The 22,237-nt window shown below is 39.7% G+C and overlaps 1 protein-coding gene across 1 annotated transcript in view; it reads left to right on the forward strand.

Annotated features, from left to right (window-relative positions):
- Positions 1–22,237, forward strand: part of DLGAP2 (DLG associated protein 2) — a gene marked incomplete at its 3' end in the record, with an annotated part of 84,541 nt that overhangs the window by 37,161 nt on the left and 25,143 nt on the right. The window contains exon 5 of the mRNA XM_081997732.1: positions 18,463–18,812. Within this exon, the coding sequence (XP_081853858.1) occupies positions 18,463–18,812 (350 nt within the window). The remainder of the gene's footprint in view (positions 1–18,462; positions 18,813–22,237) is intronic.

Genomic DNA, 22,237 nt, shown 5'->3' on the forward strand with positions numbered 1-22,237 from the left:
TAAGCTGAGGCTGAATAACATAAATTTGCATTCCAGAAGTAGCATAAAATGTTATTTTATCTTAAGCATAGTATTTTAATTACTACATATAACTTTGCATAAAAGCAGAATTCGTGGCTTACAGTGCCACCTCTAGGGATGTTTCTGTGCTTTGATTAATAGAGATGCCATCATGATACAAAATGAGATTTTATTGCTACCCCAGAGACTAATTTTCATAGTACTGTGTGATTATTATAAAGAAACCTTCCATGGCAAAAGACACAACTAAATATCTATTATATATTATATAGATATTCCACTATATTTAGTGTCTGACTCCAGGTACTGAATTGGAATACTTTCAGAATCACTTTGATTACCAGGTTGATTGGTTTCAACCTAAGGTGTCTTGAGTTTATGTGCTAGATAAGCCCAAAATTCTCACTGAAAGGAATTTATTTAATTTTCTCTAGTGAACAAAGCTGAATAATAGAACATGTTTGGGAAAATAACCGATTAGGCAGTAAATATATTTGCAATCCATTTTTTTCATACTTATGAAAAACTTTTTGCATTGATTAGCAGTGCTGGTTAAATAACGTGGTTTTGAAAACTTTAACCTTCATTTCACACATGGCTTCTCCCTCATCTCAGAAATGATTTATCAGATAGATTTTCTTGCCCAAATATGTAATCGTTCTGCTTTGTTATGGTGCATTGATATTGACATTATGGAGAAAAAAGATGATGTGAGATGTTTTCCTGAGCCAAAACTGTTTCCTAGCCTGTGGACTGTATACAGTCCTGAGTGCGGTTCTATATTCAAAATATTATCTCTGTACCACTGAGCAAGTTTGTCCTCAGCTTCTACGCAAGGTAAATATTCAAATTAGAAAGATTTGTCTGATTCACAAGAAGAGTAAGGATTATGTGGTTCACTATTAATTTTAAATTTCAGTTGCCAAATAACTTTTCATTTTTAAAACCTTAGGGGTAACTCTTCAGTATTTCTCTCTTCAGCCCCTGTCACTTTGGAGGGAGATGCTTCATTTCTTATCATTACTATAATTTAAAAAAAAAAAAAGTCTTGCTTCTCAAGCCATGTCTGAAAATTGTAAAAGAAGCAGTTGTCTGAAATGTGAAAATGGTGTTCGCAGATATTTGACATTTTTATAGGCTTCATTCAAATAAATGTCAAAAAGGTCAAAGTTTCACATCAGTCTTCAGTTCCAATTCAGTCTTTTGAATTCTTAGGAAAATTGCATTACATTAATTCCTTTTCTGCTTCTGATATATCAAACTCTTCTTGGTAAAGAAACTAAAGCAATTTCTTAGAAAATTAACAGGCATTGCAATTTAATTATTACTTGAAATTTTAGTGATATAGGTCATGACTGCCTCTTATCGATGTTGTAAAGCAATTAAATCATAACACACAGGCTTAGCTAAAAATTAATTCATGTAACTAAAAATGTAAATCTAAAATAAAAAATGTAATATGTGATCTATTAATTCAATTACAAAAGTATGGAATATATCTTTACACCATGCAGTTTCCTAAAGTGTTCCAGGATGCATGAACAGCTTTCAGGAGGTAGGAGGGTTGCAAGAAATAAGGAATATTACGTGGGACATTATTAATGGACTCTGTTAACAGGGTTTTCTAATAGATGGAAAAAGAACTACCAGTAACTAGCTTTTCTTAAATGTCTACATCTTCACAGTGAAAGCCAGGTCGTTCTTTGGTCATACTAGGTAGTAGTAATGAACACGTAACTTTTGCGTGGACCCACGTAGTTTAATCATCTGTGGAACCAGGCTTCTTCACCTCCGATGGAGACTGTGTGACAAGACATGGGCACTACCTCGCCCCAGGTGTAAGTGAACGAGACAAGTGACGATGCAGAGGAGGCAGCCAGCACCGCTGCCACGCTGTGAGCTAGACCTGGACTCTGTGTGACCCCTGCTAAGACTCGTATTTCATTGTAGTTAGGGCATTTGTAGCCATCCTGTTTCATTTTGTAAAGAGATGGTGACCCCAGTAAAAAATACTTCATGTTAAAAGCTCTGAACGACAGCATACGATTTCCGTCTCGGAACTGTATCCGGTTTCAGCTGTCGGGTACGCAGCTGAGAAAACGCAGCTCCAGCTGCCGCTGCCTCCCACCTTGTCCCTCCATCGGGGACAACATGTAATTTCCTGAACGGGAAGTCACAAAGTGCGGTAGTCATCCTAACTACGACTGCCTTACGCCTTTGCTACGCTTGCAAGCAATGCTTCGCTCTTCAGGAGGAGTGCATAAAATCCGGGTCGCTTTTCCAGGTAGTACCGGCTTGGTTCCCTGTTTAAGTATTACCGGCACATATACATGCTATGCTGTCAGCTTGGAAGGCTCCTTCGTGGTAAATTCTGGGCAGCGTAGCAGAGTGCTGAATGGAGGTCCGCGAGCCACCTGAGGTCCCGGAGCTGTGTCACCGCCGCTGGGCGCGCGGGGGACCCCGGCTGCGCAGTCCTGCCGGGAAACGGGGCCACGTTGTCCCACCTGCAACACCTGGGCTGCCTTACTGAAAAGTGGTTCAAATACCCTGGTACGACACTGGATTGTGCTATGAAAACGTAAACAATGAGGAGGTCTGGAAGATATTAACCACTCTCTCCCTCCTTTCCCCTTTGCCTGAGAAGGTCAACTTACTTTTGGTCAACATACCCTATATGGAAACAGAGCCCTTTAAATGACTTACTTCATATGTTATAGAATATTTCAGGTTGTTTCCTCTTTTTTTTTTTTTTCCTGCCAGTGTTTTTTGGCTTTAGTGTGAATGCAGGAATACTTACTGGACTGCAGTGATACTGGAGGTATCCCTTCTCTGAGACAGAGAGTAATGTGATATTTACACCTTTGGCCATCCAGAATATCCTGAACACCAAGTTATCATATGTTCAGATGTGGGTGGCACACAGTTTCTCCTGATGGCATTATTATACATTGTATAAAACACTTTCACCTTTATTGACAAAGATACTGCTGCTTTAGCCCGCTGCTCAGGACACTCACACATCAGGGGGGATATCTGCTCAGTGAATATTGCTTTTATATGCAAAATGAAAGAGCTTAAACAAGAAAAGACTAAATATCCTGTATAGAGGAACTGAAGCACTCCGCTCAGAGGTACAGAACCCTTCTCCAGCAACACGCACTGAGTGTCCCCAGTTAAGCTCTTTAACTTTTAGGCTGATGAATACAAGGGAGCATCATCTTTAGTTTCTTAAAAGTAGTTCACATTTTCCTCTAAACCAAATCGTTTGGCTACAACAGAGACAGTATTTTTTTGTTATTGGATTAAAGACAAAAAAAATCCACCTAGCTATGGACTTCAGCAAAATGGGGATTGGGTCACGGTACACAAAGGCATCCTGGATTTCTCTTCTTATGTTGTGTCAGTCCAAGATCACTTCTTCTTCTTCCACTTCAGGGTTTTTCCAGCTGATCTCAAGAGAAAGTTAGCATGAAGCACTTCTGATTTCAGGGAATATAATTACTAGCCTTCAGTGGCCAGTACACTGCATTGCAATGACTTAATTTGTCTAGAAAATGTAGCATAATGCAAACCTGTCAGAGCAGTTGTATGTGCACCTCCTTTTATCTACTTCATAGTAGGTAGCTCTGCTAAACTCATGCTTACTAAAGAGTCCACTGAAAAACATGAGTAGGGAACTGTTGTTTGCCCATTTTACTTTTCTCAGCCAGTAGGACTCCACTTGGCAATGAGTAAACTTCAGAGAATTCCACGTTTACTGAACTATTGAGCACTAGTTCCAAAACCAATTAATACAAACAAGGTCACATTGCATGAGGGAGTTTTCAATTACAGCTCATAAGATTACTCAGAATGCCTGAGGAACTGCAGGTTTCCTTTCTCCTGGCTTAAAGCTATTTTCAGCTTTCAATTTTTGAAATAAAGGGCTACGTAGGGTGAATTTTTAGAGTACGTTTGATATTCAGCCACAAAACTCTCATTGCCAGTAAACATATTGCATGGGGATGTACCTACAAACATAACGGCATGAGAATATGATATTTCATCGAGAAGTTGTACTGTTCCATAGCACAGCTACCCCTGCAGACCCCCAAAAGGACTGATTCTCTGGTAGCTATCTGAACACTAATGACCGTAGTTATTCTTTGTGGGTGGTGTTTTTTTTTTTTTTTCCCCAAAGATAGGAAGATACCGAGGGCAGGTGAAAGTTTAAGTCATGGTGCTACTCCAATATGGAGCTAGTGGTGTTCAAGGAAGGGTCACTAAGACGATGAAAGGTCTCAAGCATCTCTCCCATGAGGAAAGGATAAGAGAGCTGGGACTGTTCAGCCTGGAGAAAAGAAGGCTCAGAGGGGATTTTGTAAATGTACATAAATATAAAAATAAGAAAAACATACTCCTCTGTTGATAAAAGAAAAACATCTTATGATCATTAAATGTGTGATTTTCTTTTATTTCCTCAAGAAGGATATACTTCATCCAGGTGCTTCTTAGTCCAATGCACTATGGCTAGGAAAACCCAGCCAAATGGGGGAAAACATATTCATGAAGTAACATCTCCACAATTTCTCTTCTTGCTATAGAAAAAATCCTGACTCTTATAGTTTTGTATTGGTATCTACTGCTAAGCAATAGCTGGCAGTGGTATCCACAACAGGTATGTTTAAAAGCACAAAACCTTAAGTTAAACTAAGATAAAGAAGGCTGTTTTCTGAATTAGAATTTACCTACTGACTTTGTTTAATAACTGTTGGGGCTCCATGGAATTATCTGGCACTCTTAACTCTCCACAGGAAACATACCATATATCTGTGGGAGCACTTGGGGATCCTGAGTTAATACTTTGATTCTGTGCCAACTTTTGTGCCTGTACTGTGAGAATAAATCTTATAATAACAAACGATGAGCCCAGTTCTACAGTTGGATACGGACACATCATACGCACACAGATACGCTCTGGGTGTATCTGGGGGGAAATAATTAGTCCTTAATTCTTTTACAAACATAGAAGTTCTGCAGCTATGTTGACGCAGCTGTTTAATAGCAGCTCTACGTGGTGGAAGTGGCCCAGGGAGTCACTGGGATGAAGGTGACACAAGCCCTTCGGTTTGAGAAGTTCAACAGAAGATGGCCGGGGGGCCATGGCAACTGTGCGTGAGTCTGGGATTCCCTGAGATGGAGCAAGGCTGTGCAGACCGGGGCTGCCTGGCCTCTTCAGGCTGATGAGGCATGAAAACAGTTAGAGCAGTAGCCAGGAGCTTTTCATAATTTTCATTCTCCTTGGTACAGATGATCTGCAGAGGCAAAGATAAAAAACAAAATTGTTGCCTTCCATCTATGGTTAGTTTAAAAAATGTGTAATGAGTGTTTCTCCCTTGCTCCTGCTGTTCTGTGCTTGACATAATTCCTCCGTAACCTATTAGATTTGCCAGGCAGCTGGTTCATTCTTTATTAAAAAGGACATCCATGCTCCCTCCCCTGGCAGAATCCGGCTTCAAAGCTGTTCTGTAGCATCAGTTTCCACAGTTTTCTCAGCTTTATTTTCTGTACGATATTATACAGGAAAAAAAAATATAACAAAGAAAAAAAAATCATGCAAGGAAGGTGATTCACTACTCAGGTGTTTGAAGCCTTCTTGACATGACAGAACTAACAGTGGCAGAGGTAAATCTCAGCCCAGCTATTTAGCTTGAGGTTGCCAGAAGGTTTTGTCTGCAGGTGGGTCTGGGCAGCTGGGGGAAGCTCGCAGGGTGGGTGAGCCTGGAAGCAGGTTTCCTTGCACTTGTAGTAAAAAAGAAGACAGGACCCCTCTCTTGCCAATGCTTCACCTTCTCTATTCCTCCATGAACGAAAAAAAACCCCTAAGCTCTGCATTTATGCAGTCCTGGTTTTTGTTGAGGGCATGTATGTCAAGAGCCACAATGACGACCTGTGCACTGGAACTTACAATACTTGCTGTGCTGGGTATACAGACATCATCTTCATTCTGTTCTGACACTAATTTTTACTAGCTCATGTAATATTTCATCCATCAGGGCCTCAGTCCACCAGCTAATGTAACTAAGCATAATTCTTTTGAAGTTGACCCAATTTTGCTTGCTGGCAAAGTGGCCCTTAGTTTTGTTATGCTTTCAGTGCAACAGGGATGTAAGCCGTGTTCTGCTCCAGCTTCTTTACAATAAAAAAATTCTTCCAAAAACCTGCGTGTGCAGCCACGGGGGAATTCCTCCCCTGTGGGTCCCAGCAAAGGCACAGGGGCCTATAGAGGGTATGTGTGAAGAGAGAGCTGTACTTCAAAAAAACAATAAACTCCTTTACAGCAGGTCAGGTCTTGCTTCCACAGAGACCCTTCCACTTCCAGAATGTACATTGGATAGCAAAGCTATTTCCAAAAATGTACTATCAGGCGTTCAGGGAGGCAAGCTCAGGTGCTTTCACAACTGTTCTGCCTCATGGCAAGGACGCTTTGATTAATGCTCGCCACTTACAAATGTACTTCTCCTAAGGGGCATTATTTTTAACTTGCAAAATTGCCTTTTCCAGGAGAACAGAATGCTAGTGGGCAGCTCCCACCCAAATCCTTCCCAAAAACAGAAGCATCTGAAGGTAGAGGCAAAGCAAGATCTTCATTATTTAAATAAAGTCGAATCTATGTTTAAATGGGGAGGCACAGAAATAAGAGGAAAACTTTTACAGTTACCTTTAGTTTTACTCCCAGCAAATTATCTATTTTGTAAATATAAAAAACCTTCTTGAGGTGCTTGCACATCTCTGCCAGACTCTCAGCAACTCCCGTTCTCTATTTTCATTTCCTTGAAATGGAGTTTCATCAAGACAAGCTTGTACTTAAGTCTCAGTATCTGCATCAGAAATTTTATTCAGACTCAGATCTACCCTAGAAGAGCAACTGGTAAAACTGATATTTAAACCATTACTTGAAAGACTTTTTCCAGAGGATCAGAGGAAATAAAGATACTAAATTGGTGACATTCTTAGGGCATAACCAGACAGAATTAGCCTTTGGCCAGACAGGTTAGTTGAATGGTGTGGGATTTGCCTCCAGGTCAAGTCATCAAAACATAGATGCTTTCGTGCAAACTAGTTGTCTAAGTTCCTATGACAATAAATTAAAATTCAGTTCAAAGATAATTGGCTGGTACCGTTTGAGATATCCACATGGGACCTGTGAGAGAACTGCATCCTTCAGGACAAGCAGCTGTAGGCTAGGCAGGAGGGCTAGGGCCTTGAAAAAGGTATTAGATACCGATGTTTTGGGGAGTTTGAATCAGACTGAACACAGCGTATAGATCCTATCGTGCACCAACAGAGAGTCAACAAACCCCTACCTACACTGAGGTGCACTCACCTAATAGCACTCCGATACTTACCAACAAACTGTGCGCTCACTCTAAGGCCAAGGTTTAGTGTCAATCCATTAAAATATACACACTGGAAACTACAAATATCAGAGGAATCCAAGCAGCTCATTACTGCTCCCTCAAGGGCAACTAGAGGACATCCAAACAGGATTAGGGAAGATATTGAGTTTGAAGTGAATAACCTATTACTTGGCTTTCTGAGACTGGGAACAGGATATTAAGGACATATCAATGAGTCGTGATTTTTATATGCATTTCTTTACCTTTTGGGATAGCTCTGCGTCCAGAAAAATACATATATTTCCACTCTTTGTCTCATTCCCCCAATTCAAAAAAACATAAAAATTTCAGTCATAAAAATTCATCTCACCTAATACGTATATCTAAAATGTAGCTGTCAAAGGCAGTCACATTAATGTCCTATTATAGTCAATAAAAAGTGATTTATCTCCTTTAGGATTGGTATCTTTTACAAAAGAAGTTGTCCTCTGGATGTCCGTATTTCTCTCTGTTGCCTATAAAAACAGTCTACAATGATAGCTAGCTAAGTTTTATAAAACTGATGTAAAAGTCAGGCCTATTCAAATCGCATTATAGGATGAATCTAAAGATTAAATCCTGGTCCCACTGAAAACAAGGATAACGTGAGCAAGCCATGCTGTGACTTACAGGGTTGAGAGCCCAAACCCAGCAGCATCATTTGTTGCTGGCAGCCTGCAAGTAGCTTTTTGAGTACTGGTTTTGACACTGATACTGACTTTATCTGCATCTTGGGTAAAATGATTTCTTGATTTGACTATTGCCTGTATTGTTACCAGTCTCAAAAGTGCACTCTGAGATTGTGTCCAGACTTGTAGGTCTCTGTGGATTAAAAGAATGATTTAAAGGTATTACATTATCTTTAATTAAAACATTTGTAAATAATTTAAATCCTTTAATGTAGGACCGTTATCATAATGCACTGTTAAAATGATTCCGTTGTGCAACACTTCCTTAAGATTAACTGAGCAAACTCTTTTTCTCGTCCTATTCAGTTTGGAATTCCTTACTGCAAGCTAAAGAAGACCACAAGCTGCACATAGTTATTGGTTAGAATAAGCATAGAAAGTATACAGACAAAACCAATGACAAGCATACATAATATGCCTGTGAGTGGGTTTAGGAGGCTGATGGAAATTATTTGACTTGAGTGATAAGGCTACGTGTGAGGTCAAGAAGAGATTTTTATTTTTTTTAAGTACAGAATTACAACAATAGTCGTTTGATTCTACTGAAAAATATTTTCAAGATTTCTAGTTTATTTCCATGTGAAAAGAGTAGCCCAGTAATAGTGGCTCTTAGCTTTTGCAGCTCTTTTTTCTCTTTGTCTCTTCCTGTTTCGATGATGTAACAAATACAGTCTGTATTCCTGAAAAGCTGCACATACATTCTGTAAATGAAATAGAGTATAGTTAAAGGTACATTTTTCTTTCCTGCAACCGAAAAACTGAGATGGTGTTTTTTAATAGTATTATAGAGGCACATAGTAACTGGTTAGAAGAGCAAAACAGCTGTCAGCACTTTGCCTACAGGATGCTGGTTAGGCTATAATTTCTCACTAATTAACTGATCTAAAATAGAACACTTTGTAACTAGTCCATCAGCAATCCATGAGGTTTGTGTTGCCCACATGTCTCTTAATTTTGGCAAAGGCTTACAGTTTCTGACCTTGATGTCTTGTTTAATTTGCATTTCTGTTTTGAGACTAACATTAATTACACTGTCAAAACAGATTTTATCCTTTACGTAACATAGGCTGCCTACAAACCTAAGTTTCCTCAATATGGAGGTAACGACTTACGTACTGAATGACTTGATTACAGTAATTCCTTTTATACGGTTCTCCTCCTGGGAGATTGTAGTGTGTACTTAGATTCCAGCTTTTTCCAAATTTAGTGGTCACATTTCCACTTAATTGCTAGTTTCCTGTACAAAATCAGATAGTTGTACAGAACTTAAGCCTAAAAGGATTTACTCTGAATAATTGAGTCTAACCTGATGCAAACACAAATTCTTTTTTTTAAAAAAAAAACCTACTCATCCAGTAATTTTGCCTTATCCCAGTAAATTCTGATTGAGGCTACGAGTCATGCTAATGATTTCAGTCTTTTTTCACAAGTGCTATATAGATTCTGTTTAGCAGAGAGATGTCAAAAACAGGTGCTGATTAAAAAATAGCATTTTATATGGGATTCATATGACAGCAGTGTCTCAGTCTTAATGTCTTTAAAGAAAGAGGTACAAATCTTGCCTATGTCAATAATATGATAAAGTCCCAGATCCTGAGTTTGCGTGAATTGGTCTGATTCTGCCAATTTCAATATCAACAACTTCAGTGGAGTTACCAGCATGGTCTAGCCCAGTGCCTAAAAAGTGCGCAATCAATTTTAAAAGATACAGAAATACAGATGGTTTGCTTTTAATAGCTCTGTGGAGCTGCAAAGGGACCTTGGGCTAAACTATTACCAGTTGCTCTGTAGTAGGTCCAGCAGAAGGGATCAAGGAGCTGGAAATTAGGATTCAGTCATTAACGCAGGCACACTCACGCAAGCTTCTTTTAAGCTCACAAGGGATGTGGAGCAGAGGAGATGAAGCTCCCACCTTTCCAGTGAATGTATGTAATGGAAGACAGAAGAGGTTATGTCCCAGTGCATACCAGAGTCCTACCAGTGCTGTCACAGGGACAGAGCATTCGGCTGGAGTTTGTCTCACCCCTTCAAGCATTTCAAAATTAGATGTCCTGATCTGAGCTGGTTATCCTTGATTCTCTTTATGGGTGATGGAGAAAAGTAGGAACCTGCACAGGATGATTCATTTCCTGGTAAAATAAGCATCTCAGATGGGTAAGAATTGCCCCCAGAGTTGCTTATTTTTCTCCCAGTAATTCTAAAAGAGATCAGACAACTAACTGAGACTTCGATGACTGTATTTTAAGTGACTAATGTGAGGTGAGCTGGATTCCCATCTATGGTGCTCAAATACTGACTGTGTCTTGAAGGTATGACATAGTTCTTTGTTACTAAAAGACCCTACTTTAAAAAAGGGCACAGGATAAAAGCAGCATTTTGCCCTCATAGACTATGGCAACATGAGACCATCCATTAACATCTGACTTTAGGGTGTCACAAATATTGAGGTTTACCTAAATATAATTCATGTAAAATGACCCATCAGGAAAAAAAGTTAGGAGCTTATAGATACATACTACCCAGACGATGCTTTGGGTTATGTAGTTTCAATAAAATGCAGCCCATCATATAAACTGTGCTGATAAAACTCAACTGGGTGTAGGCAGTCTTTCTAAGAAAATATCTCACAAAAATATCACTGTGAATAGATCAGTTGTTTTTTACTGCTTAATCTGGAAAGCAAGAAACGGGCTTATTTTCACGGGTATCCAAGCTCAAAAAGACACTCTCTCTATTGAGAAACCTGGATCCTTTGCTGGCTAGGATTCACTGTGGAGGGCTGAATGAGAAAAGGGAACAAGCAGGAAGATAGGTTAAGAACTAAAGTAGCTCTCTGACTATGTTTGAGGGAAATTTGTCCGAGATTCAGTTAAAAGAATTAATTTATTTAAAAACAAAATTCTTTCTTGAAGTTCAAGCACAGTATGACATTGGTAAGTTTTAATGACTCTTTTTACAAGGTTTGAGTATCCTTACACTTCAAAAAAAGACTCTCTCATTACCTTACAAATGGAGAAACTCTTGAACATGGAAAGAAATTACAGGGTCTTTCACTAGCAAAGCAACAAGCAAAGGTGTGGACCTATCCAGGGAGCAGCCAAGAAAAGTCCTGGAGAAACCTGTACTGTACGAGAACCTGACGTGTCTTCCTCGCCCGCCCTACACTCGCATACAGCCGATGTTTGAATTTAAGTGCAAAGTGGGTGTGTTTGAGAAATATTTTGAAGGACTTGCATTTACATTCAGTTGGCACTGCCTAGGGTCAGATAATGGACCGAAACATTTTTTCTGTGCAGAGCCTGAGAACATACTGCTCCAGCATTGAAAAGAGAAAGTAGACCTCAAATCACCCGTGTAGGTCTTCCAGGTGGCCACTGATGGCACACACTGAAAACAACAGACTTGGATCCAAACAGACTAATTTACATTAGCCTTTTCCCTTCATTCTAGCTGATCACTGTTTTTTAATTAAGTAGCCAGAGGCTACACATGTCAAAACTAAGCATTTCTAAATCATCTTGTTATGACTGAACTTTAAAAGTATTACTGATCCAAGAAGGAAACCCTTTTCTAACATTTCAGAGCTTGACTTTAGGAAAAGCTAGATTTGCTTTGTAAAAATTAAATTGGCCTGTTTGGTACTACAGTCTCTTTTTAATTATGTTTGGCATTGGCACCCGTGTATAATGGAAGTTGACAATAGGCATATATAAAAAGATGTGTCCCAACATCCTCTCTTTTAAATAGGGACTTGTATTCTTATTTTGGACATCCACAGCTTGGTAGAAAAATCATCAAAGAGTGCATTCTTTTCATGGGAAATAAACTCTTTTAGTGGCTGATATTTTTTTCTCAGAAGTCCCCTTTGATTTCTCAGTGGTCTTTTAATGTTCATCATTCTTTGTTTTGAGAAGTAACTGTTATACATCCATATGTACATTTTTATTTTAAGAGTAGCTCAGAGGTCCCGATGACCATGACGGAGCATAGTGAAGAGATTTCAGGGCATTTCAAGGGCAGCCATGTTAGATGGGACTGTAAAAACCTTTGGCTAGAACGGTATTCAGGATGGTCAAAAGACTATAGCAATAACTGAGCACTCTTTTCATACAAGATTAGATTTAATTGTGGCCTTTCATTATGAGAAGGTCTCTTTTTCCTCTTCTGAAATGGTTTCAGGGTTAGCGTTCACCTTCCCTGTGTAAAGCAGAAGATCTAGCATCAGCCTGGGAGTCTGCACCGTGTTTCTCTCCATGCTGTGGTTCCTCAGAGAAGCCCAGTCTGCCCGCAGCACCATGCCCCTGGGAGCTCTGCCTCCAGGGCAGCTCCATGCTCCCTGCAAAGTAATTATCCTCCTTCTGAATATACCTCTTTACAAGACAGAAAATCTGGTTTACTCCTGCCGTGTGTCACAAGGGACAACTGTTTCCTTTAATTGACGGCGCGCTCATGTAAATTCATCATCCAGTTAACTTTGTGATCTCAGCATAAATAATGTTATTTTGACTAAGTGCTCAATGGTTATATTGATTTGTAAAAACCCCTCAGGTGACTCTGTCTTGCAAATGGACCAGCAGCAGTGATTTATTAAAAGGCTGTCTTTTGAAAGGTGTTCTGAATGTCACCTACGGCCACTGATATTTCATCAAATATATCACATTTCTCCTTCTGCCTTTTGTCTGTGAATCTCTATGGATAACCTGAAGTTATATCTAAATTGAATTATTTTAGTCATTTTATTTCTAGTATGAACTGTGTTGGCAATGAAATATGGGCAGATCGACTGACATTTCTATGGCTGTAGCAAAAGTAACTTTAAGCAAGTTTAGTCAAATGCAGTGTAGATTAAGAGGGATATTCTGCTTCCATGTATACCAATTAAATTTTTAAAAATCCTGTTACTTAAGAATTATCAGGAAACTTTCCTTGGTTTTCCATTGTATGTGTTGAAACTGTCAAATAGGCAATTCTCCAGTGCTGTGGGCTTGTCTTCTTGGTTACTCTGCCTGATACTCTGGTTCTGACCAGTGCTTCCCAGCTGGGATCAGAAAGCACGTAAGAGAAATGAATGCAGTTTACAGAACAGGTCACTTGCAGCCATCTCTGTGCCAAATTCAGCCCCGATGGGCAATCTCATATATGTGAGGGGGGAAGTGGTCAGCTGGCAGTTAAGTTATCAAATGTAAGTCATGTACCAGGAGAAGATAACTGGAGCTGGCATGAGTGGGCACTGCACTCTTTACATAAAGGCAACGATCCTTACAAAAACAAATTGCTGTGTTACACTTTTTCCTGCCTGAGAGACGAATTAATGCACATTATGCTGCATTGCTACCTGCTCCTTTCTCCTAAACAATTTATACCTGGTTTTCATCACTGTTTAATCTAGCCCACTGTGAAGCAGCACAGAATCGTTTTGTTTTCTCCCCATTTCTCATGTCCTTCCTTAAAGGAAAATCCAGTGGAGCCAACTGCACATGTTTGTGTTGAAGTGGGGCAAGTACCTGAACAGATAATACTTTGATTCAAATGGAAGTCTGAAATACCCATATAGTTTAAAATTAGAACAGTGTTTTACATTTTTTTATGCTCATAAGCTAACAGATGGAGATAGACTGTATCTTATGAGCTCCAAAAAAAAAATTTTTCCTGCCTTACTAAAAAAGTCAGCTTTCTATATAAAGATTGCCTTTAAATACAATGAAAGGAAAATTTCACTTTCTTTTTCATAATTCCTCTGTGTTTATTTTAAACATTTAAAAAATGTATTTACCTCTTGTGCCATTGACTTTCTTTTTCTTTGCATTTCAGAGTAGCTATAGATTTTACGAATTGATTAACAGTGTGGCAGAAGGCTGTTGCTTTTACCTTGGTTAAGCAGGTCAGCAGCAGGATTGGTGAGAGAACTATAAGCAGTGCCCAGCATATGCACTGCTAAGAAAGTTAAAGAAATCAGAAATATTTGGTCATCTTCTGTGAGCGGCAGAAAAAACAGATTATCCGGGATTAATGTTTTACATGTCAAAACATGAAGCGTGCTTCTGATGAAGTCATAGAATCTTAGAATCTTTGGGTTGGAAGGGACCTTTAAAGGTCAACTAGTCCATCCCCCCTGCAATGAGCAGGGACATCTTCAACTAGACCAGGTTGCTCAGAGCCCCATCCAACCTGACCTGGAATGTTGCCAGGGATGGGGCATCTACCACCTCTTTGGGAAACCTGTGCCAGGGTTTCACCATCCTCATGGTGAAACATTTCTTCCTTATATCTAGTCGAAACCTGCCCTCTTTTAGTTTAAAACCATTACCCTTTTTCCTATTGCGACATGGCCCACTAAAAAGTCTGTCCTCATCTTTCTTCGAAGCCCCCTTTAAGTACTGGAAGGCTGCAATAAGGTCTCCCTGGAACCTTCTCTTCTCCAGGCTGAAGAACCCCAACTCTCTCAGCCTGTCCTCATCAGAGAGGTGTTCCAGCCCTCTGATCATTTTCGTGGCCTCCTCTGGACCCGCTCCAAGTCCACAATTTAAAACAGTCTAAAGTCGTACTGCGACAGCTCTGCCCTCCCGGTGCTCTGCTTTTGCACACCCCTGTCCTCTCACTGTGTTTCACACCCGGCCGCTGCGCTGGCTCTGACACCCAGCTTGTCCTGCAGTGACTGAAGACACGGATCCTCCACCCCAGCCTTCTTTCTCCCAGTTCAGCTTTCAGCACCAGTGCCCGGGATGGGTCAGTGTCCTTGTCCCATGCTCAGTCACTGTCCTTGGCCAGCGCTCGATCCCCTGGGGCTTGGTCACCCAGCACCAGCCCTCCCTGCAGGGATGGCAAAACCCACCACAGCTCTGGAGTTTGTAGAATGATAGAGTAAAAAATGGGGAAGACATGAAGCAGTGCTGAGGAGATTTTATGTGCTTACTTTGAACTAATATCCATTAAGGCCAATAAAATTTGCAAAGTAGCAAATGATGCAAAGCCGACAGGAGCTCCTGTCCATCCACACAAGAAGGAGGGGGTGATGAATGAAAAGGAAGTTCATTTTCTGTTAGGAAAAGGAAGTGCTTATTCCCGTATATAATGCGTGGTGTGTGCAACTGCTAGGGCCAAGAATTGGACATGATAGAAAAAGGCATTACTTCTGATAACAGCCACATTGACAGACATAATAATTAATGGGAAAAAAATTTGGAAGTGACATAAAATTTCATGCTTCAGACCTTGAGCCAATACTTATTTATTAGAGACCTAAGGCCAAGGATGAACAGTAAAGTGTGGATTACAGGGTTGCTTTTCTCCTTTAACAAGGAGAATAATATGTATACATAATATATTATGTAGTCATCTCTTAAGCCAGCAACACATACCAAGCTTATCTAAGACAAGGCTTGGTCACATTATTCCTCTAAGTTATCCCATTCACTTCACTAGAACTGCTTGAGGGATTAAAGCAAGTAGAATTTGGTGGCAAGATTTGCCTCACAAATTCACATCCCACCCTCTTACCTGATTTTATTACAGCCTCCAGTTAGTCCCACATTTCTGCGGCTCTGAAACTGTTGTTCCAGATATGAACTCATTAACTGTGTAGAGATGGATTTTTTTATTCCCTGCTCAATATTTGATCCCTGTGACTGTAGCTTAGACATTAATCGGATTTCTTCCTGCCATATTTCACTGTAAATATGGAGCCAGTTTCTCGGAAACTTTCAGTCTTTTTCCTGGTTTCTCCTCCGTGTTGAACATCTGTAGTTTTTTTAATTCCTGTTTAGTGCTCATGATCAAACGCTTGCCAGAATACTGCAGTAACTGTAATAGTTGGTGGCTTTAAGGCACGTCACTCCACCAAAACAATCAGAAATTTCCAGAATAAAATATTCAATCCAAGGGGAAAAGAAGAGGAAAAAAAAAAAGTGACTATTTTGGCTTTGCCACAAGGAGAATTTTTCTTTTCTACAAATGTAAATGAAGATTAAGTTAGCCATGAAGGGTTGCAACAGAAGTTTAACATTTATATTCATTAGACAGAGAAGTGCTCTGCTGCCCGAGTAGTAGGGATATACTTGCTTGTGATGTTTCATTATCACATTTGCCATATGTTTCATTATTCACTGCTATTCTTTTGCATGGAGACAGACGGGAAAAATGAGTACGTTAGTTATAACAGCGATAACCCGTCTTATGTGATCCTGTTCTGGATTTCACTCACCCTATTTTGCCCCACTCTCTCCATTTCTAATGTTTCTCAACGCCAAATTTGATCACTTGCATCTGCATTTGCAGGGGGGAGGTGGGGGAGCAGAATTACGGCAGCTCCTGTAGTGGAAACACTCCTTAGAGCTACCACTTGAGCTTGCAAGACACTGTCCCAATTTCCAAGCGTTACAGCTTCTCCCTTCTTTCCTGAACTTTCCGTATTCTCTAAAGCACCTGAAAAATATTAGGGTTTTCTTTCTTCTTAACTGCTGGTTACAAAACTGACAGAAGTTAAGACTGGTGATAGGACAACAAAACGGCACTTCAAAAAAATCACGCAGTCTCAGAATCTGAAGAGCATGTTTTCACATGTTTCACTGTTAGAGCAATTTAGCTCAGAGCAAGACTCTAAATCTCTACCAGGATTGAGCGGCATCAGTAGTAATTCAAAACGTGCTTTGAATGAAGGTTTTCACTTGCTAGCTCTGCCTCACTCTTTCTTGTTTATGATCACACTTTATTTATCGTTACCAACAATGAAAATGTAAGAGTATTTTCTCTAGGCTCACTTTCCCCAGAGGCTAGGCTGGCAACGCAGGCTCAGCAGTCCCAGGTATTAGCAAATTCCTAAACTGTTGTCTTCCCTCCGGAGAGCTGCAACACAGCCTCATACCAAAAAGCACAACGGGAGAGGAGCTCCTTTGAAGTCAAAGGACATTGCTCATCAGCCCACGTTTGCAAAATGGGAAGAGGAACTCTTGTAGGGTCCCTTTTGGACTCAAGTAACCCCAGTTTCAATTACAATACCTGAAAAAGGCAAACCTTTTTGTTAAGTCATTCATTATCCCAGTCTCCGCACATATATATTATGCTATTTCAGCATTACCGATATGGAGAAAGATAATAAATTTCTTTATGTTCCTGCAATTATACAAGAAATAAATTGGACTTGATTTTCCTGTACAGGAATATGGAAAGCTATATTATGATGCATTTTTGTACCAGTTGCTAAGTTTAAGAATTATATGATTAAATATGCTCGGTGGAAAAAAAAAGCTTCCATAACAGAAAAGCTCATATTAGTACCAAAAAAGTATAGTGGGCTTAGACAATTAGAAAATTCAGCTGTGTGAGATTAATGAGTATGAAATCTCTAAAATTTTTGAAGGAAGCAGTGTCGGTACAATTCTGCATCTGTAGAGCTTTCTTGGATGCTTTATTGAGCTTTCTGCTGCAAAACAAAATCCATGTCAAAGCAGCCTCAGATCTACTAAAGAACTAAGGCTAAAATCCTTAGTTCTGCTTACATGTATCTATTTCTCCCAGTGTTTCAAACCCATGTTTATATCTATATTTCTATATTCTCTGCATTTAAGATTATTCCTCTTCATCGTATCTTCTAAGGATTTAAGGCTTACTGAAGGACAATAGATAAAAAGGCACTGCTTTTGGTACTATTTATAGTTTTTCTTGTTTTCCAAGTATCTAATATATTGTAATGTATTATAACTTTTTTTGGTATACCCAGAGTTTCCTTTATTAACCGTATTGTGGATATTTTTTAACAAATGCTTCTTGTATCTTTTAAGTAGCCAATCTTGCCTAATTCCAGCATTACACCTGGAACAATTTTTAATGGTTAAAACGTGGCATACTGTAAAGTAGAAGTTTCTGAATAATGTTTTGTTACAGTATATTGATGCTACTTTCTTAATGCACTGTATCAATACGGAGCCCACAGTTCAGATGATCACACTAGGAAAAAGAATATTTTCCTTTATTTCTCTAAGCAGCTTTACCCTATGTGGAAACAATCGCAGAAGCACCAGTGTGTACCTACCCAGCACAAGTCTTAAGACACACAAATCCTCACTAACTCTCTCTCATTTTCACCATAATCTGGGACTCCCATTGCCAGCCCTTGCCCCCTCGTTGAAACAGGATGTTGCTGTGGGTACCCATATGGCTCTGAGAGACGCTTTCAACTAATAGTGAGGTTCACAAAGAGCGCTATGTTGCATCTTTATTTTTAAGTAGCATAATCTTAATGTTAAGGTGGTTTCTGCTGTGAAGTTTCCGTCAGATTAATCTTGATTTATCTTTTTCTTTTTTTCTTTTTTCTTTTTTTTTTTTAATTCTTTCCACAGCTGTAACTTACACAAGTTACAAAAAAACACCGCCGCCGGTACCCCCTCGTACCACTTCCAAGCCACTGATCTCAGTCACGGCACAGAGCAGCACGGAATCCACCCAGGACGCATACCACGACAGCCGGACTCAGAGGATTTCCCCGTGGCCGCAGGATGGGCGAGGGATGTACAACTCCACCGACAGCTTGGACAGTAACAAGGCCATGAATCTCGCCTTGGAAACGGCGGCTGCGCAGCGCCACGCATCCGAGAGCCAGAGCACCTCGATACGAACCAGCGACAAGGCCATTTTAGTGACGAAAGCCGAGGAGTTTCTTAAGAGTCGGCGTTCCTCTATAGGGATCCAGGTAGCCTCTCATTAACACCCGTTCTGTGACGAATTGCTCGCCCGCTTTCTGTAAATAGCGTAGAACGGTTCATTCACCTCCGCCGGCTCTAACAGCCTGACAAACAGCCCCTGGCTGCCTAGCGTTAATTGTAATTCACATCACGGCAACGCGGCTGCGCAGCGACGTCTTCGGCTAATGTGCAGTACCTGGAAGAAAATGAATGAATAAGTCTCTAGGGAGGGTACCTGTCATTAACACTTGATATGAAAATTATACTGCAGAGCTACAGGTGAACAGCGTGTTCATCTCCTTCCCTCCATGAATTCACAGTCCTTTTTATAGAATTACGCCAGCTTTAAAATGCTTGACTGTATTTTTTTTCATTATCTTTCTCTTTTGACCTTGGAAAATGTGTAGTGCTGCTGGATCTTCAAGTTATTCTACCTAAAAAGAGACACCCCCCTCCCCGCCCTTACTGTTAGTTGTGCTGGGGAGAAGGTACCAAGGAAGAGAAAGAAATGTGCTGGTGTACATACAGAATAATTACAGATGGCAAATAATGGAATAATGTTAATAAGTAGAGTCTTTGAGCATTCTTCCATTTGTCTACCAAAAATATGGAATATTTATTTCACCTGACAAAATGTCTGTCAGGCTGTGGAAACCTCAGTTGCGTTATATTGTTTCAGGTGAATGAAATAAGACTATTCCAAATGCAAATTCTGAACGCTATTCCTTCTACTAAATGGAAATCAGTATAGATAGCAACGGTCATTTGTTTAAATCTCTAGGAAATACCAAGTAGTAATAAAAATCAGAAAGTTGAACTTGCAAAGAATGCTAAGTCCTTTGAGACACAGGAGTAGAGCAAAACTTAGGCTTCTGCTCTGCTGTTACTTAGACACGTATATAATTTTAAGTATGTGAATATTCTCTTTTACATCACTAGGCTCACATCTGTGCTTAAAAATCTCTACTTTTGCCAGATCAGCTACAGAGGAAATGCCATGCATTTTGGCATAGTTACAGGTATTGTGGAGACAGCAACACAGATCTTGAGAAGTTAATAGTCCATGTAACAAAGCCCAGTGAGTGACTGTTCATCTGCTAGGAAGCATACTATTTTCTTTAAAAAGTAGTAATTCCATTTCCATTAATTTCAAAATACAGTCAGAGAAAAGCATTTGGGTTGAGCATGTCACAGCTACTGATTGAACTTCTCTGTTTAACATCTTAGTGTGGTATAATTTTGCTGTTCCACCACGAATTACACTAATAGGAAGGCATAGGCTTTGCCAGCAAGCTGCTTGTCCATTTCTTGACATAAAAGTATTTGCTTCTGCTTCTTTAGATGCAGAAGAGTAAAATGCAATTTAGCAGAAACGGTAGACTATTCAGATGGCTACTTTTCAGATGTTTTACCAAGTAATTAGTGTATCCTAAGTTGTTCAGAGAAGGGGCTTAAGCAGATAAGAGTGAAAAGCTCAAAGGAGCAGCAAGTAATTTTTGGTACCTTTTAGCCCCTAACCTAAAACTTATTCTTCAGAAAGGAGTAGTATCTACTGTTGTTCTTATCTCTTCTTTACAGCAGCAGTGCACAGTGGTATTTAACAGTGTTGGTGGGTGTCTTGCTTCAGTCAGTCCTGGTATTTCAGCAATTAATTCTGAAACTCTGATTACTCAATCCTGTTCCTTACTGCAGGTGATGACCACTACTTTTCACTGGGCTCTGACCCTTCTTGGTGTGTGGTGTGTTTAATAATACATGCTTATAATCCGCAAAAACATCTGTGCAATGATTTCCACGGAGGCAGCGGATCTTCTGTAGCAACTTGTCCTCTGACACTTGGCCCATAATTCTGGTCCTCAGGTGCCCGCACTGAAAAAGGCAAATATTGTTTGCAACAGCAGGTCTTGGAGGGATGAGCTCTTTGCTATCTTTCGAGAAGTACAAACTGCTTGGTTGTACCATTTGGCATTAGATAAGGTTAAAATTGCAAAATCACCCTCAAACCTGTAGCATTTCCAAGCAGAAAATGCATTTTATTGTATTTCTGTTGCCAGGTTTGTAAGGAATAAAAACACTGGGTAGAATACTCTTATTGCAAAGTACATAAATAGTAATTTATGCTCCCAAAATACAGTTGAAGTATTTAATTTCTTTTAGACTTCTGCATCAAAGCACCTTAGAAAAGGATGTTTTTTATTTGCATATTTCCTTGATTGACTAAATTACTTGTTTTCTCATTTGCATGCCATGCCAGGGTAATGCATTGAATTTGCATTTATTTGCATTAGTTAATTTGCTATCAGGATGGTTAATTTGTGCCTTTTTTAACATTTCTTTCCTTTAACACATTGGTGTGAGAATGCTTGCCAACGGAGAGTCATACAGGAACAGAGAGGCACAAAGATAAAGACCAGGGATGCCTCTACGTGAGGAACTGCTATGGACCCAGCCTAGGGCTCCCATGTCTTTGGCATATATGATTTGTGTAGTGTACGTGTAATGAATAGAAAAGTCCTTTTAGAAAGTCCTGGCACAGTAGGTGCGTGCCATCAGATTGGTATTCACGTGCACAGGGAGCCCAAGCTCCTACGGGAGCATTGGACTTACTGTGAAGATCAGTAGCACCCTGTCTGCAAGGACGGAGAACAGCACAGGTATGGTAACCCACCTCACGGTGTGCTAGTGCTACCCCAGATGGGAATTTTGAACAAAAAAGCTCCAGAAACAAAGCTTTTCCAGAAAATAGCTGTTGGCTTTTTGTTTTTCACTGCCGTATTTAAATCGAGAAGAATATTGTCAGACATGTCAGTAGGGACTGGAAAAAAAATGTTGATTCCTAAATCCAGAAGAATTGCAAAAAAATGAATCTGGGATTAAAAATTTAGTCAGCATTCTTAAGAATATATATAGAACAAAGAATAAAACTCCAATAATAGTAGTAGCTATAGTCTTCATATATGTCTTCAATCATGACAGCAGAAGACTAATCAAAGCATTTAAATTAAAATGGAGGGTAGAGATTGTCTAGAGTAAAATAACCACTAAGTCAAGAAGAAGGTTATTGCTAATATATTTTCAGGGATTTTCCTTGCTCTTTTGCACACCCTTATATATATGTTAATGTTTAACATTCAAAAGCTGCTCTAGTTACAAACCATTTCATATTAAAAGCATTTTGATTGTAAAATATATGAGAAAACACATCAAGAAATTACTCCTTATTTCAAAATGTGCAGTCCTTTGTTTCTTCTCTATTTAAAAGACATCAAAGCTTCTCAAAATTACCAGAAGCCCCGGAAGTAGATGAGATGGAAAACGATCTTGTAAGTGTGGAGGATGATTCATGATGATATTTTTGGAGATGAGCACTAATTGTAGCGTAGAGAATGGACTCTGTCATCTTCATTTATCGTCAGGAGATCACGCTTCAAAA

The sequence above is a fragment of the Phaethon aethereus genome (genome assembly GCF_964289735.1).
Source record: "Phaethon aethereus genome assembly, chromosome: 3".
Lineage (NCBI taxonomy): Eukaryota > Metazoa > Chordata > Aves > Phaethontiformes > Phaethontidae > Phaethon > Phaethon aethereus.